Source organism: Macaca thibetana, chromosome 13, assembly GCF_024542745.1.
Source record: "Macaca thibetana thibetana isolate TM-01 chromosome 13, ASM2454274v1, whole genome shotgun sequence".
Classification (NCBI taxonomy): Eukaryota; Metazoa; Chordata; class Mammalia; order Primates; family Cercopithecidae; genus Macaca; species Macaca thibetana.
In genome coordinates, this window is record NC_065590.1 from 21023796 (window position 1) to 21041283 (window position 17488).

The 17488-nt window shown below is 45.8% G+C and overlaps 2 protein-coding genes across 4 annotated transcripts in view; one reads left to right on the forward strand and one right to left on the reverse strand.

Annotated features, from left to right (window-relative positions):
* GGCX (gamma-glutamyl carboxylase) overlaps positions 1 to 17488 on the forward strand; it is a 162173-nt gene that overhangs the window by 48855 nt on the left and 95830 nt on the right. The window lies entirely within an intron of this gene.
* Positions 9440 to 17488, reverse strand: part of USP39 (ubiquitin specific peptidase 39) — a 34942-nt gene continuing 26893 nt past the window's right edge. For 2 of the 3 annotated variants that reach the window (XM_050753039.1, XM_050753038.1), the window contains exons 11-13: positions 13912 to 14047; positions 10694 to 10780; positions 9440 to 9968 (exon numbers count right to left, since the gene is read on the reverse strand). In XM_050753039.1, the coding sequence (XP_050608996.1) occupies positions 9921 to 9968; positions 10694 to 10780; positions 13912 to 14047 (271 nt within the window). In that variant the 3' untranslated portion in view covers positions 9440 to 9920. The remainder of the gene's footprint in view (positions 9969 to 10693; positions 10781 to 13911; positions 14048 to 17488) is intronic. The other variant, XM_050753040.1, reaches the window with a different exon arrangement.

The following is a 17488-nucleotide window of genomic DNA, read 5'->3' on the forward strand; positions in this document are numbered from 1 at the left end:
CGCCTATCCCAAACCTATAAGAACTAATGATAATCCCACCACCCTTTGCTGACTCTCTTTTTGGACTCAGCCCGCCTGCACCCAGGTGATTAAATAGCTTTATTGCAGGCTGGGTGCGATGGCTCACACCTGTAATCCCAGCACTTTGGTAGGCCAAAGCAGGTGGATCATGAGGTCAGGAGATCGAGACCATCCTGGCTAACACGGTGAAACCCTGTCTCTACTAAAAATACAAAAAATAAACCAGGCATGGTGGCAGGCGCCTGTAGTCCCAGCTACTCGGGAGGCTGAGGCAGGAGAATGGCGTGAACCTCGGAGGCGGAGCTTGAAGTGAGGCAAGATCGCGCCACTACACTCCAGCCTGGGCTACAGAGCGAGACTGTCTCAAAAAAAAAAAAAGCTTTATTGCTCACACAAAGCCTGTTTGGTGGTCTCTTCACAGGGACGCGCGTGACACCCACAATCCCACCAAGCCCAGGAGAGAGCTATTGCAGGGTGTGTATTTTGACACTGAGCTTGGGGCTTTTTCAGTCCTCTCCCCGCAGCCTCTGGCTCCAAGCCTCCACGGTTCAAGCACCAGGAAGAGCTGTCTATGCAGCCTGCTCTTGGGCTAGGGATGAGACACACAACTCATTGGCTCCTGGATTTTAACTTTTAAGTAGACATTTGTAAACCTATAGCTAACTACTGTCTTTAAAGCCATTGTTTCAATTATAAAATCCAACTCTCTGAGAGAAAAGGATGTTTTAAATTAAAAATTAATATTAAAATTAAATTAAAAAATAAAAATTAAAAAGCTTGATTGGGACAATGAAGAGCCAATCTTTGAAGAAGGAGAGGCATTAATAGTTTATCCCAAAAATAGGAGTGGGAATGAGTGCCTGATAGTGAAAAAGGAGGCTTCACTCAAAAGGACGTCAAGAGTCAACAGATTTTGGGAGGCTGAGGTAGGAGGATCACTTGAGCCCAGGAGTTCAACACCTGCCTGGGCAACATGGCAAAACCCCATCTCTATAAAAAATACAAAAATTTGGCTGGGCACGGTGACTCACACCTGTAATCCCAGCACTTTGGGAGGCTGAGGTGGGTGGATCATTTGAGGTCAGGAGTTCGAGTCCAGCCTGACCAACATGGTGAAACCACATGTCTACTTAAAAAAATACAAAATTAGCTGGATGTGGTGGCGCACACCTGTAATCCCAGCTACTCAGGAGGCTGAGACAGGAGAATTGCTTGAACCCGGGAGGCAGAGGTTGCAGTGAGTGGGGATTGCACCACTGCACTCCAGCCTGGGCAACAAGAGTAAAACTCTGTATAAAAGAAGAAAAAAAATAAAAGATACAAAAATTAGCTGGGCGTGATCGCATGTGCCTGTGGTCCCAGCTATTCAGGAGGCTGAGGTGGGAGGATTGCTTGAATCCAGGAGGTCGAGGCTGAAGTGAGCCGTGATGATGCCACTGCACTCCACCCTGGGCGACACAGAGAGATCCTATTTCAAAAACAAATAAATAATTTTTAAAAAGAGTTGACCGGCTGGTAGGAGGACAGAATTGACAGGAAGTGGCTACACTTGAGACTCCTAGGGTCCCTGAGAAGTGTCCAACATGCTGCACCCCTGCCCTTAGGAAGGCAGGGGAAGAGAAGTCCCAGGAGGGGAGTAGCCCAGGAGGGGAGTAGCCCAGGAGTAGCCCAAGAGGAGGGGACTTATTCTTCACTTTCCAGGGTGTGGGCTTCTAAGAGAAGCCTGCCTCTCACAGGACATCAGAAAGGGTGAGGACGCTAGCCTGAGGGATGGAGGTAGGCAGCTGGCCTGAGGTCTGCCTCACAGAGAGTGTCCCCAACATGATGTGGCTGCAGAAGAGCAACCTCAACCCACAGACCTACAGGCAGTCAGAATTGGCTCTAGACAAGATGGTGCGCCCGTAAGAGCCCATGGCTGGGGATGAATCTGTGACAGATTTAGTGGATCTTGAGATGAGCAGAAATCAGATGTGTAGCAACGATGGCACAAGAAGATGATGATCAGGCAAGACGAGAGACACTCCAGAGAAACGTGGACGGCCAGGGAATGCTTAGTCCCCAATGCCTCTTCTCACCACAGGGCAATCTGTAAATCATTCCCAGGGAAAGGGGAAGGAGGATTCAGTGGTGAGTCAGCCAAGAGAGGCTGAGTATTAAGAAGGGAACGAGTTATTCCGAAATGGAAAGAATATGTTTTGAGGGCTCATGAGCCAAAATGAGTTCAGCTACAGAGAAATAAAGACTATTACATTATGTCCCCATAATGAATAACTGAAATTTTAAATCCACAACATAATCATTATTAACACGTTATTATCTATAATTCCAAAGCTTTCTGCGCACATATACAAAAAGATACAGCAGATCTACAAAACTGGGAACATCCTACACATGCTGCTTTGTAACCTGCACTATCCATTTAACAATAACCTTTTCAGGTCAATAAATGTAAGTATCTATTATTATTGCTAATTGCCACATGACAGCTCTGTCTCCCAGGCTAGAGTGCAGTGGTGCAATCACTCTGGGGTTCAAGCAATCCTCCTGCCTCTGCCTCCCTAAGTGCTGGGACTGCAGGCTTCACATACCATGGCTGGCCCTTTCTTTTTTTAAGCAACTGTTATCAATGATTTGCGAAGAATAAAAATGCTTGCACTTACATCTTTGTCTGACTGTCTTCTTAGAATCAATTCCAAGACGTGAAATTTGGGGGGGACACCTTAACTTTTTTTTTTTTTTTTTTTTTGAGATGGAGTCTCACTCCATCGCCCAGGCTGGAGTACAATGGCGCAATCTCGGCTCACTGCAAGCTCCGCCTCCCGGGTTCATGCCGTTCTCCTGCCTCAGCCTCCCGAGTAGCTGGGACTACAGGTGCCCGCCACCACGCCCGGCTAATTTTTTGTATTTTCAGTAGAGACCGGGTTTCACCATGTTACCCAGGATGGTCTCGATCTCCTGACCTCGTGATCTGCCCGTCTCGGACTCCCAAAGTGCTAGGATTATAGACGTGAGCCACCGCACCCGGTCTGACACCTTTACTTTTTTTTTTTTTTTTTTTTTTGAGACGGAGTCTCGCTCTGTCGCCCAGGCTGGAGCGCAGTGGCGCGATCTCGGCTCACTGCAAGCTCCGCCTCCCGGGTTCCCGCCATTCTCCTGCCTCAGCCTCCCGAGTAGCTGGGACTACAGGCGCCCGCCACCTCGCCCCGGCTAGTTTGTTTGTACTTTTTTTAGTAGAGACGGGGTTTCACCGTGTTCGCCAGGATGGTCTCAATCTCCTGACCTCGTGATCCACCCGTCTCGGCCTCCCAAAGTGCTGGGATTACAGGCTTGAGCCACCGCGCCTGGCCCACCTTCACTTTTAACAGAGGCTGGATTATCAATCTGGGCTTCTGTGCCAGCCATACCAATTTCTATCCCAACAGAAAACAAGTGCCTCTTTCCACTCTCACCAAACTGGGGAATTAACAATCTTTCAAACTTTGCTAATCCCAAAAAATATATATATATATAAATATATTTTTTATATATAATACATATTATAAATATATATATATATATATATATATATATATTTTTTTTTTTTTTTTTTAAGAGGAAGTCTCGCTGTCGCCCAGGCTGGAGTGCATTGGCACAATCTCAGCTGCAGCCTCCGCCTCCCAGGTTCAAGCAATTCTCTCGCCTCAGCCTCCAGAGTAGCTGGGATTACAGGGGTGTGCTACCATGCCTGGTTAATTTTTGCATTTTTAGTAGAGACGGGGTTTCACCATGTTGTCCAGGCTGGTCTTGAACTCTTGACCTCAGATGATCCACCAGCCTTGGCCTCCAAAAGTGCTGGGATTACAGGTGTGAGCCACTGCACCTGACCTATCCAAAGTATTTGTTTTGTTTTGTTTTGGCTTGGTTTTGTTCCTTTTTTTTTCCCCACTAATCCAAAATATTTTTAAATTATGTCTCATGGTTGTTCTAATTTGCATTTCTTTAGTTACCAAATAAACACCTCGTCACATGTTTACTGGCTATTTGTATTTCATCTTTTGTGAAATGCCTACTTAGGTTTTTTGCCCACTTTTCTGTTTAGGTTTCTTTTTATTGTTTTACCAGTAAAAATAAACTAGGTATATTCATTTATTTACTGTCCTATACATTGCAAATTTTTCTCTATCATATATCTGGGGTATTTTTTCCATATCTATCTTTTCCTCTGTGACTTCTGGCTGTGGGGTCACGCTAAGAAAACATGAATTGAATTTAACTTCTTCCCCATGTGTCTTTCAAACTCTGGTCAGACCTTGAGGTCTCCAAAAGAGGAAGGGCATGCTGGGACCAGCTTTGAAGACATGCAGGCCAGGCCCCCAGCCCAGACAGCAGTGGTGGAAGCAAGCCATGTGTCACCCACAAAGGACCTCAAGATCACACAGGATATGACAGTCCCCAGAAATATTCCCAAGAAATAGTCCCTAAACTTTTAAGTGACAATACCTATTTTTACCATCTTGAAAAGTAGAAAGAGACAAAATCATTTGTGCAAAAGGACAACAAAGAGAACACAGGCTAAGTACTAAAGCATTTACTCAAAAAATATGGGTGATTGGCCAGGCACGGTGGCCCATGCCTATAATCCCAGCACTTTGGGAGACCGAGGCGGGCAGATCACTTGAGGTTGAGAGTTCAAGACCAGCCTGACCAACATGGAGAAACCGCATCTCTACTAAAAACACAAAATTAGCCAGGCATGGTGGCGCATGCCTGTAATCCAGCTACCTAGGAAACTGAGGCAGGAGAATTGCTTGAACCCAGGAGGCGGGGGTTGTGGTGAATCGAGATCGTGCCATTGCACTCCAGCCTGGGTAACAAGAGCAAAACTCCATCTCAATAAATAAATAAATAAAATATGGGTGATTGACTTCCAAGTGCCAAGCATTTCCCTAGGGCTGGGCACAAAAGTTTCTATCTATCCTTTGTAACTTGAGAGTTTAGTTGGAAAAACAGGCCTTAATCAAAGAATCACAGAAAAAACAAATTTTTCAGGTGCAATAAGGGTCATCAATTAGAGATATACAGGGTATTAAGGGTATGAGAGGTCATGGAGGAGAAAGAATTAAAAGGGAAAGAAGGAGCATCCCTCACAGAGGAAGCAGATGGTATAGAGGCCTCATGTCATGTGGCACATCTGAGCAATAGAATGAAGCTCAGTGAGCCTGGGGTCAAGAACAAGCAGGGAGCCGGGCGCGGTGGCTCACGCCTATAATCCCAATGCTTCAGGAGGCCAAGGCAGGCAGACCACTTGAGCTCACAAGTTTGAGGCCAGCCTGGGCAACATGGTGAAATACCATCTCTACAAAAAAATCAAAACAACTAGCCCAGTGTAGTGTAGTGGTGCAAGCCTGTGGGCCCAGCTACTCGGGAGGCTGAGGTGGGAGGATGGCTTGAGCCCAGGAGGCGGAGGTTGCAGTGAGCCAAGATCATGCCACTGCACTCCAGCCTGGGCGACAGTGCCAGACCCTGTCTCAAAAAAAAAAAAAAAAAAAGGTAGAAACTTCCTGATAAATTAGGCTAGCAGCTGAGGATTTCACTTGCTATCCTAAGAGCCAATGAAGTGTCTTTAAGCATGAGATCAGAGTATGGGGGAGAAATGACTCAGGTTTGTGTTTTAAAAGATTACTCTGACTAAAGCATGGATAAACTGGGGGTAGGAGGCAAAAAAATGTAGAGAGACCTATTGAGACCACTGCAAACAGAAACTGGCAATAGCTTAGACTAAAATAAGAGTGGCAAAGGGCCTGTGCAGAAGTCTGATGGATCTTGGAGAATGACTGTGGACTATCGTAAACTTAATCAGAGTGACTCCAACCAAAGCTGCTGTCCCAGATGTATCCTTTTTTTTTTTTTTTTTTTTTTGAGATAGTGTCTTGCTCTGTCACCCAGAGCTCAAACTCAGCTCACTGCAGCCTTGACTCAAGTGATCCTCCTGTCTCCCACGTAGCTCGGACCACAGGTGCATGCCACCATGCCCGGCTAATTTTTCTTGTAGGGATGGGGTCTCACTTTGTTGCCCAGGCTGGTCTTGAACTCCTGGGTTCAAGCAATCCTCCTGCCTTGGCTTCCCAAGCTGCTGGGATTACATCTGTAAGCTACCACGCCCGGGGCCAGATGTAGCATCTTCATTGATAAAGAACAGCTCTTGGCACTTGGTATGTAGCTACTAAATTAGAATCAAATTGGTATTTCTCCATATAAATTTATAAGGATCACCAGAAGTCGTTTGCTTTTACCTGGCAGGGCCAACAGTATACCTTCCCAGTGTTACCTCAGGACTATGTCAGTTCTGCTCTCTAGCATAATACAGTTCACAGAGATCTTGATCATCTTGGCAATCCACAAAATATCACACTAGTCCACTAATCCAACAGTGATGACACTACGCTGTTGGATCCAATGAGCAGAAAGTACCAAGCACTTTAAATGCCTTAGTAAGACATAAATAAGAAGTTGGGAGTTAAACCCAAAAACAATTCAGGGGCCTGCCACCTCAGGGACATTTCTGGGAAGTCAACAGTATAGAGTTATGTCAAAATATTCTCTCCGAAGTAAGACAGGTGGCTGTACCTCATACCACCACACACACACACACACACACACACACACACACGCACAATGTTTGATAGGTTTTTCTTGGCTTTTGGAGACAACATATACATTTGGACAGCACGGGCACCCAGTAGCTTCAGCTGGCACTCTCTCCTCCCTGGACAGTTTTGTAGCAGAGGCCTCCAGGGAGACACCTGTGAATGGCTTTTCCAAGCACACTACAAAGCAGATTTTTAATGAGGCTCAAAGAGCATACTTTTAGCAAGGTCTGGATCTCAGCTTTGGACACTGTCAGCCCCAGAGGTAGTGGCAGCTCTTTGTATCTGTTATTTCTACATTCTTTACTTGTTACTAACTAATCCCCTGTCAACTACAAACCCCTGTTGTAGTTAATAATTATTGAAATTAAACTTTCCCTGATTATAATACATGAATTTCTGTAACTGGATAGTATAATCTTCAAGACAGTGTAATCTTAAAAATAGTCAAGTTTAAAGGTAAACTCATGGCTGGGCACAGTGGCTCATGCCTGTAATCCCAACACTTTGGGAGGCCGAGGTCAGCGGATCCCCTGAGGTCAGGAGTTCGAGACCAGCCTGACCAACATGGTGAAACCCCATCTCTACTAAAAGTACAAAAATCAGCCAGGTGTGGGGCACACACCTGTAGTTCCACCTACTTGGGAGGCTGTGGCAGGAGAATCACTCGAGCCCGGGAGGCAGAGGTCGGCAGTGAGTCAAGATCACACCACTGCACTCCAGCCTGGGCAACAGAGTGAGACTCCGTCTCAAAAAAAAAAAAAAAAAAAAAAAAAAAAAGGGAGGGGGGAAACTCACAAGCTTAGCTTTTTTCTTTTTTGTAATGACAAGGTCTTGCTCTGTTGCCCAGGCTGGAGTGCAGTGGTGCAACCACGGTTCACTGCAGCCTCAAATCTTGCGCTCAAAGGATCTTCCTGCCTCAGCCTCCCAAGTAGGTGGAACTACAGGCACACACCACCATGCCCAGCTAACTTTTGTTGTTGTTAGAGATGGGGTATTACTATGTTGGCCAGGCTAGTCTTGAACTCCTGGTCACAAACAATTCTTCCACCTCAGCCTCCCAAAGTGCTAGGATTACAGGCAGAAGCCACACCTTGCAAGCTCAGTTCTGAACAATGTTAAGTTTGAGTTTACTTTAAAACACCCCAAAATAGGGCTGGGCACCATAACTCATGCCTGTAATCCCAACACTCTGGGAGGCTGAGGCAGGCAAATCACTTGAGGTCAGGAGTTCGAGACCAGTCTGGCCAACATGGTGAAACCCTATCTCTACTAAAAATTTTTTAAGAGTTGGGGGCCGGGCACGGTGGCTCAAGCCTGTAATCCCAGCACTTTGGGAGGCCGAGACAGGTGGATCACAAGGTCAGGAGATCGAGACCATCCTGGCTAACATGGTGAAACCCCATCTCTACTAAAAAAATACAAAAAACTAGCCGGGCGAGGTGACGGGCGCCTGTAGTCCCAGCTACTCGGGAGGCTGAGGCAGGAGAATGGTGTGAACCCGGGAGGCGGAGCTTGCAGTGAGCTGAGATCCGGCCACTGCACTCCAGCCTGGGTGACAGAGCAAGACTCCGTCTCAAAAAAAAAAAAAAAAAAAGAGTTGGCTGGACGTGGTAGCTCACATCTGTAATCCCAGCACTTTGGGAGGCTGATGGGGGTGGATCACGAGGTCAGGAGTTCGAGACTAGCCTGGCCAACATGATGAAACCCCATCTCTACTAAAAATACAAAAATTAGCTGGACACGGTGGTGGGCGCCTGTGATCCCAGCTACTCAGGAAGCTGAGGCAGGAGAAACACTTGAACCCAGGAGGCAGAGGTTGCAGTGAGCTGAGATCGCGCCACTGCACTCTAGCCTGGGAGAAGGAGCAAGACGCCATCTCAAAAATAAAATAAAATAAAAATAAAAAGACAAAAATTAGCTGGAAATCACTTGAACCTGGGAGGTGGAGGTTGCAGTGAGCTGAGTGCCACTGCACTCCAGCCTGGGCAACAGAGTGAAGTTCAAGAGTTTAGAGAAATCTGGGATTAAGATGTGTTTATGAGTCATTCCATAAAAATGGTAAGTGAAGCCCTAGGCATAGCCAAAATGGCCTAGGGAAAAAGTAAACAGCAAGAAGACTGATGCTAGGACTGAATCTTGAGAAATCTCAACATGTAATAGCTGGATAAAAGAGATAAGCTTGCAAAGGAAATACTGGAGCTTCCAGAGAGGTAGAGGAAAGTGAGGACAGGGTTGTGTCCAGGTAAAGGGTGGCACCACAGGAATGCACGGCTCCTGTCTCCCTTCAAGAGAACTTGCTGAGGCTGACTGGCTGCCTCCAGCTGCTTCCCACATCTTTGGACCTGCCACAGTGCTCATGCCAAGGTCACCCTTCTTCTAGGCTGCTAGAGCCCACTACAGAGCTGATGAATTGTCTGACAGGGAATCTTTGCCCTGGGGCTCCACACTGGCCTGGTTGAGACCTTCTCAGAATTGCACTGTAGTGAGAAGAACTTCGTATTTCCTTTCTTTCCTCTTCCCTTACTCATTCCTGCACTGCAGGCAGAGACTGCCCACCTCTGGCCTTCTAGTTAAGCACAATAATAATGTATCCCCTTGACTCAAGCATTTTTCTACTTAGAAATAAATGCATCCTAACTGACACACCACCCACAAGCTGACAGGAAAGGGCGAGCATGGTGTCTGCCAGATGTCAGACTGTAGGGTAGTTTGTGAAGATTAAAAAGGAAAATATTTTCCTCAGCTAACCACCAAATGAAAAGATATAAAACAAGAGAAACAAGAGGCTAGTTTAAAAACAGGAGAATATTTAATCCATCTAAAAATACACATCAGGAAATGAAGGAAACCATAGGAAAATCCTCCACCTCTAACAGACAAGAGTGAGGTTACTGGCTTTCTGCTTGCTCCAAGAATCCCAAGGCTTGATGTTTGGAAGAAATTATCTGTTCTTCAGCTACTCCCAGATACTCAGACATAAGTTACACACATCTGGAGAAGGGTTCTGCCCTGCTGAAGCTAGAAGGGAGCTCGATGCATGGGAGAAAGAAGCATTAATCTAGAAAAAAATGATCAAAGAACAGCTGGGTGACAGTATGGGGCCATCCTAGGCAAGTGGGCTCCTGGTGCTCTGGTGTAGCCAGAATCCATACAAGCTGGGCTGGCCCAGGGAGGCCCCCAGTCAGCCTGTAGCTGAATAGCTACAGCTTCTGTGTTCTTATTTACCATCATCAGCCACAGCCCTCGGAAGCAAAGCCCTGGACGCCTCCTTCAAGCCCCCTGCTGGTTGGTTTCATCATTATCTCGCCTCTTCCAAATCTGTAAGAAATGAAAACACAAACTGAAGTCTAGGAGGCATTCAGTCAACAGATACTTGTCAAATACCTATTCTGTGCCAGGCCATGGATAACTCGTCATGCCATTTACAAACCTGCTATACTCCATCTGGAAATCTGCTACAGTGGCTACAGTCACTGAAGGGAAGAAACAGTTATCTCTAGGAGAGGTATCACTTTCTTCTTACAAAGCTATGGCTTTTGTCTCAATCTTCCTTCTTTTGCCAGGTACTAGGGCAGTTACATAAAGAGAAGACAGAGATGCTCTGTGCTCCACGGGTCAATCCAATGGAGAGGACAGACAGGCAAAGCAATATGGTCGGCACTAAAACAAAAGGCAAGCAGAAAGTGCTGTGGGGTCACAAAGAGAGCTCTGCCTGGGGCTCTTGAGGAGTACTTCACAGTCGACTTCTAGCCAGCCTCCCTTCCTCCTTGAAACTAGACCGCACACTTCTGCAAAACTAATCTAGCCATAATCACAACTTTCTTTGCTCACTCATACATTTTCTTATAACTATTTTCTGAAAATCTCTGCTTGACTTTCAGGGCCATATATTCTGGCCCCAACTCACTCCTAAGTACTTCCCAACAGGTACCTGGCCCTCCAACCAAGGTCCTAACTCTATCCCTCTTCCTGCCTTGGCCCACTCCTCTCACTGGCCCCATACCCCACCTATTTGTGGCTCACTAAGCCTGTGGCCAACCCACCTGAATGTAAGCCTCTGACAGTGTGATCATCTGGGGAAGGATGTCAGTCACCTGGAGGTCTTGTAATTCATACCATTTGCCTGTTCCCTGCAGAAAGTATGAAGAGCTGGGTTAGTCTGCTCTCTAAAACCAAAAGGGTGTAGAAGGAAATGATCATAGCCAAGGTTAGAAAAATTAGAATAATAGCCACTAGACATCATCCAGCAAGAATCATAAAGAAGAGAGTACATGGGCCGGGCGTGGTGGCTCACGTCTGTAATCTCAGCACTTTTGGAGGCCGATGCAGGTGGATCACGAGGGCAGGAGATCAAGACCATCCTGGCTAACACGATGAAACCCCATCTCTACTTAAAATACAAAAAATCAGCTGGACGTGGTGGCGGGCGCCTGTAGTCCCAGCTCCTCAAGAGGCTGAGGCAGGAGAATGGCGTGAACCTGGGAGGCGGAGCTTGCAGTGAGCCGAGATTACACCACTATACTCCAGCCTGGGTGACAGAGCGAGACTCTGTCTCAAAAAAAAAAAAAACAGAGGGTACATGACTTCTGTGGGCCTGATTCAATTAACAGGACTTTTGATGTGTCAATCATGGCAAACTCAATTTTTTAAAGTACAGTTTTTTTTGTTTGTTTGTTTGCTATTTGGTTTGTTTTTTTGAGACAGGGTCTCACTCTGTCATTCAGGCTGGAGTGCAGTGGTGTAACCACAGCTCACTGCAGCCTCGACCCTCTGGACTCAAGCAATCCTCCCGCCTCAGCCTCCCAGGTAGCTGGGACTACAGGTGTGTGCCACTACAACTGGCTAATTTTTTTTTTTAAATAGAGATGGGGTTCCACTGTGTTGCCCAGGCTAGCTCCTGGTCTCAAAAGATCCTCCCACCTCAGCCTCCTAAAGTGCTAGGATTATGGGAATAAGCCACTGTGCCTGGCCCCTTAAAGTACAATGGAGTCTGAAACACTTCTGTACATCTTTTTAAAAGGAATTTAGTGGACACTAAAGTGGAGAAAAGAGGAAGCCCTCTAAGCATCACCTATGTCTCCTTCCTGCTCAGAAATGACAGACTAGACATTCGCACTTATGAGGTACACAGTGTCAACCACTGAGAGAACCTAAATATGGACATTCCTGGCTGGGTGCAGGGGCTCACGCCTGTAATCCCAGCATTTTGGGAGGCCGAGGCGGGCGGATCACTTGAGGTCAGGAGTTTGAGACCAGCCTGGCCAACATAGTAAAACCCCATCTCTACCAAAAATACAAAAATTAGCCAGGCGTGGTGGCAGGCGCCTGTAGGTCCCAGCTACTTGGGAGGCTGAGGCAGGAGAATCACTTGAACCCAGGAGGTGGAGGTTGCAGTGAGCCAAGATCATGCCACTGCACTCCAGCCTGAGTGACAGACGGAGACCCTGTCTTAAAAAAAAAAAAAAAAAAAAAGCAACAGGTCATCAAGAAAAGGTGTCCTTGGTGGACACTGTCTATCACACTAACCTGATTCCTTTGGCCTAAGAAACCAGTGCTGCAAATACAGCAAAACATATCTCACTTCATGCTTCCACGAACAAGGGAAAAAGGTTTCTAGATTAAGGCAGAAGCACCTCTGGCCGCCCAACCTGCCTTATCCAACCAAAGTTCTAAGACATGCCAAAAACCACTATTGTAGAATATAAACATTCCAGATCCTCTGGATATTATAATAGTTGAGAAAATAGGAAACAAGGAAAGCTCAGGATCACATAAGCAAGTTCCCATTCCTGCTTCAAGGACGAGTTAAGACATGAGCTTTGAAGCAGAGTACCTGGGTTCAAATCCTAATTCTACTGACTTGAGGTCAATTACTGAAACTCGGAGCCTAGGTCTCCTCCTCTGTAAAAAAGATGATACTGACACCTGTCTTGGAATTGTGTTTTAATGAAAAAAAATGAGATTAATGTACATTAAGTAACTGGCGTACTGCCTAATCACAGTAAAGCACTTGATAAACAGAAGCTAGTTAAGATTAAACCCACAGTTCCAGAAGAGACTAATCAAATGAGAACAATTTATGCTAATAATCTATGTGATATCAAATATATCAAGTACATGTTTTATCTGTTTTCAGCTTGAAATAAATTCACAAAATTTTTAAGATGAAAGGGAACCCCTAAACCAGTGCTTCGCAAACTTTAATTTTTTTTTTTTTTTTTTTTTTTTTTTTTTGAGACGGAGTCTCGTTCTGTCACCCCGGCTGGAGTGCAGTGGCACAAGCTCGGTTCACTGCAAGCTCCGCCTCCTGGGCTCATGCCATTCTCCTGCCTCAGCCTCCCGAGTAGCTGGGACTACAGGCGCCCGCCACCACGTCCGGCTGATTTTTTGTATTTTCAGTAGAGACGGGGTTTCACCATGTTAGCCAGGATGGTCTCGATCTCCTGACCTCGTGATCTGCTTGCCTCGGCCTCCAAAAGTGCTGGGATTACAGGTGTGAGCCACCGCGCCCAGCCACAAACTTTAATTTCTTACAAATCAGAGGGTCATGTTAAAATCCAGGTTCTGATTTAGTAGGTTTGAGGGGCCTGAGAGTCTGCATTTCTAACAAGCTGATTTCTTTTTTTTGAGACAGAGTCTCGCTCTGTCATCCAGGCTGGAGTCCAGTAGCGTGATCTCGGCTCACTGCAAGCTCCGCCTCCCGGGTTCACGCCATTCTCCTGCCTCAGCCTCCCCAGTAGCTGGGACTACAGGCGCCCGCCACCGCACCCGGCTAATTTTTTTGTATTAATTAGCAAAGGCAGGTGGATCACAAGGTCAGGAGTTCAAGACCAGCCTGGCCAAGATGGTGAAACCCCATCTCCACTAAAAATACAAAAATTAGCCGGGCATGGTGACGGGCACCTGTAATCCCATAAGCCCAGCTATTTGGGAGGCTACAGCAGAGAACTGCTTGAACCCAGGAGGCGGAGGTTGCAGTGAGCCAATATCACACCACTGCACTCCAGCCTGGGCTACAGAGCGAGACTGTCTCAAAAAAAAAAAAAAAAAAAAAAAGAAAGAAAAGCTCCCAAGGTGAGTCCAATGTGTAGCTAAAATTGAGAACCACTGCCTTAAACTAACTACTGACAGCACTATTACTTGCAAAATCCCAAAGCCAAGGCCAAGCAAGGACAAACTGAAGGGAGCTGCCCTCTGAGACGCCAAAGAAACACCTGTTTTTGCCACTCTGTGCCATGAGACTAGGTCAGCAGCCACTCACATGATGAAGCACATGGATCCGGTAGGAGCCCTCGGAGGGCTTGCCATCATGCACGATGTTGGCAATGAGGTCATAGGTGGTATTCTTGTGTACTGCTTGTACTTCTTCAGACAAGTATTCTCTGAGATCCACATTGCTGTTAATGGTGAAAATAAAGCCGGAATAATCAGACAAAGGCTGTGCAGCTAAGGAAGCTGTCCTACACAAACAGACCACAAAGGCTCTCGGTAGGCCTGCAGAGTCAAGAAGGTCCAGTTGTGTTGGAATTCACAAAATATGCCAAAATGAATGACAGGGTTACACAGCTTCCCACATGACTAAAAAAATCAATAAATAAATAAATGACAGGAAGTGGCTTATACCTATAATCCCAACACTTTGAGAGGTCAAGGTAGGAGGACTGCTTGAGCCCAGGAGTTCAAGACCAGCCTGGGCAATGTAGTGCGACCCCTACAAAAAAAAAAAAATCAGCCAGACATGGTGGTACATGCCTGTGGTCCTAGCTACTCAGGAGGCTGAGGTGAGAGGATCACTTGAGTCCAGGAGATTACGGCTAAAGTGAGCCAGGACCACACTATTGCACTCCAGCCATGGCGACAGTGAGACCCTGTCTCACAAAACCCCCAAAAAGAAGAACTTTCAAACAGTTAAAAAGGAAAACATATAGACAGTTAACAAGATTATTAAGAGACTATTTTAAACACATAATTTTAGGAAAATATATCATTTTGGAGCCTACAAATATTTATAAAAACTTAAACAATACAAAGTAAAATAAAAAAGATATTACATCATAAAAGTTGTTTGATGTGCTACAACTCATTACATGAAACAAAACCATGTTATTACTGAAGAGTTCACAAGAAACAGCTAATGGTGGTCACGTCCAGTTATATATCTCCCTTTGAAGTCAGACTGTGAATCTACTAACTTTTCAAATTACAGAGTTTAAAATGTAAACCATGTGGTAATAAACAAACATACAACTTTGTTGTAATTATTATATGTAGCTTCCTATGTATTGGTGACAGCTATTTGTTTCTACAGACTGACAGTGTCCCATATATGATGCAGTCAGACTGCAATAAACATTTACCGTTAAGAAAATAGAGGCCAGGTGCAGTGGCTCATGCCTGTAATCCCAACACTTTGGGAGGCCAAGGCGGGCAGACTGCCTGAGCTTAGGAGTTCGAAACCAGCCTGGGCAACATGGTGAAACCCTGCCTCTACTAAAGTACAAAAAAAAAAAATTAGCTGGGTGCGGCGGCATGCACCTGTAGTCCCACCCACTCAGGAGGCTGAGGCAGGAGAATTGCTTGAACCTGGGAGGCAGAGGTTGCAGTGAAGCGAGATCACGCCACTGCACTCCAGCCTGGGCAACAGAGCGAGACTCCATCTCCAAAAAAAAAATGGGAGGTATGAGTCCTCAGTCCATGTGAGCTCTAGATAGCCAACCTGCCTTCCTGCTGCCAAAAACTGACTTCTCATTTTCTCTTCAGCTTGAAAAAAAGCTGACTAGACTTGTCTAAATGAGTATCAGAGAAGTCTTTTTTTTTTTTTTTTTTTTTTTTGAGACAGAGTCTCACTCTGTCGCCCAGGCTGGAGTGCAATGGTGCTATCTCGGCTCACTGCAAGCGCCATCTCCTGGGTTCTCGCCATTCTCCTGCCTCAGCCACCCCAGTACCTGGGACTACAGGTGCCCGCCACCACGCCCGGCTACTTTTTGTATTTTTAGTAGAGACGGGGTTTCACTGTGTTAGCCAGGATGGTCTCGATCTCCTGACTTCATGATCCACCCACCTCGGCCTCCCAAAGTGCTGGGATTACAGGCATGAGCCACCCGCCCAGCCCGGAGAAGTCTTTATACTCAAGATTTCATGACTGAACCAAAACTGTCCATGTGGCAAAAGAGAAATACTACGTTTAATCATTTTGTTTTAGTAAACAGGAAAAGGAGCAGACTATTCATTTTTTTTTTTTTAGTAGAGACGAGATCTTGCTATATTGTCCAGGCTGGTCTCAAACTCTTGAGCTCAAGCAAACCTCCCACCTCGGCCTCCCAAAGTGGTGACATTACAGATGTGAGCCACTGCACCCAGCCTAAAAGAGCAAACTATACTCATCTCCCAGCCACAGCAACAGACCAGTTAAGAGAATGGCTAATTACCTGAAAGTGAAACTTTAAACCTGCCCTCAAAAATCTGTCTCCAAATAAGCAGAGGGTGCCTAATCACTGTAAGTCTGATAACTCTGACAAAAATAGGATGTGTTATGAATAAATCACAGGAGAAGACAGGTATGAAAAGGATCCTTTTCAAGAAGTATGGACGATGAAATGATCCAGAATCGTATTACTCGAAGTAATTACAGCACATAAAATATTTAAAAGTGCAAGTTTCCAAAATTAGTCACAATTTGATGTTCTCTAAAAGACTGCCTAGTTAAGAACCAAGTTTTCTCTTAACTTCTCTGAAGTAAGCTTTCTGAAGGACAAACTTTTATACTGGGCCTACTCTAGGCCCATAAAAGAAAACAATGGGACAAGGAAATTTCTGTGGCAACTGAGCAGGAAGTATCATTGATACACAGTCTTCCTCCCTCTGGAGCTGCCCTTGGAATCAAGACTGCCCCTACCTACCAGGAACAGACAGATGACTGGTAATTCACAAGAGGCTAGTGCTGAAATAAAACCCTGATGCACAGACTTTCAAAGAAAGCAGCTCTGCCATCCTACTCAAGGAGGCAGAGAACAAACCTCCATGTCTCCCTATTTAATTCTACTGTCTCACAAACAAGATGTTAGTGGAGAAAAGTGGGGGAAAAGAGAAAAGAGAAAATTCCCCTGTAATTCTCAACTGCAAATGTTCTCTCTCCTCACCCTCCATGGTTCTAAGAGTCCTAGCAATACTATAACAAGATGTTACACCTGGACAAACCCCGAGGGCTCAGGCCCATCTACTCCAAGCTGCTCATTTTATCTTTGAGAGAACATACCCAGAAAACATGCAAACTACGGGTCTGAGGGCCCACCACTAAGGCAGCCTAAAACTCGGGCCTCTTAATTTTAGATACTACCTTCTTAAACGCTACGTAGAATTTAAAACTGACACTACTTCTTTCTTTCTTTTTTTTTTTTTTGAGCACAGTCACACTCTATCACCCAGGCTGCAGGGCAGTGACACCATCTCACCTCACTGTAGCCTCAATCTCCAAGGTTCAAGTAATCCTCCTGCCTCAGCCCCTCAAGTAGCTGGGACTACAGGTGTGCACCACCACATCGGGCTGATTTTTTGTATTTTTTTTGTAGAGAAGGGGTTTTGCCATGTTGCCCAGGCTGGTCTTGAACTCCTGAGCTCAAGCGATCCATCTGCCTTGGCCTCCCAACGTGCTGGGATTACAGGTGAGCCACCATGACCGGCCCAACATCTTCTTAAGTGTGAAAAACCTTGTCTCTTGAGAACTGAAAACCAACAGTCTACCCCCAAAAGGATTTTGCAGAAGTTTTCTGAGTTAGAAGGAAGCAAATTAAAAGCATCTAGTACAACTCCAGTGTGCAAAAAGGTGTGATAGCCAGCAA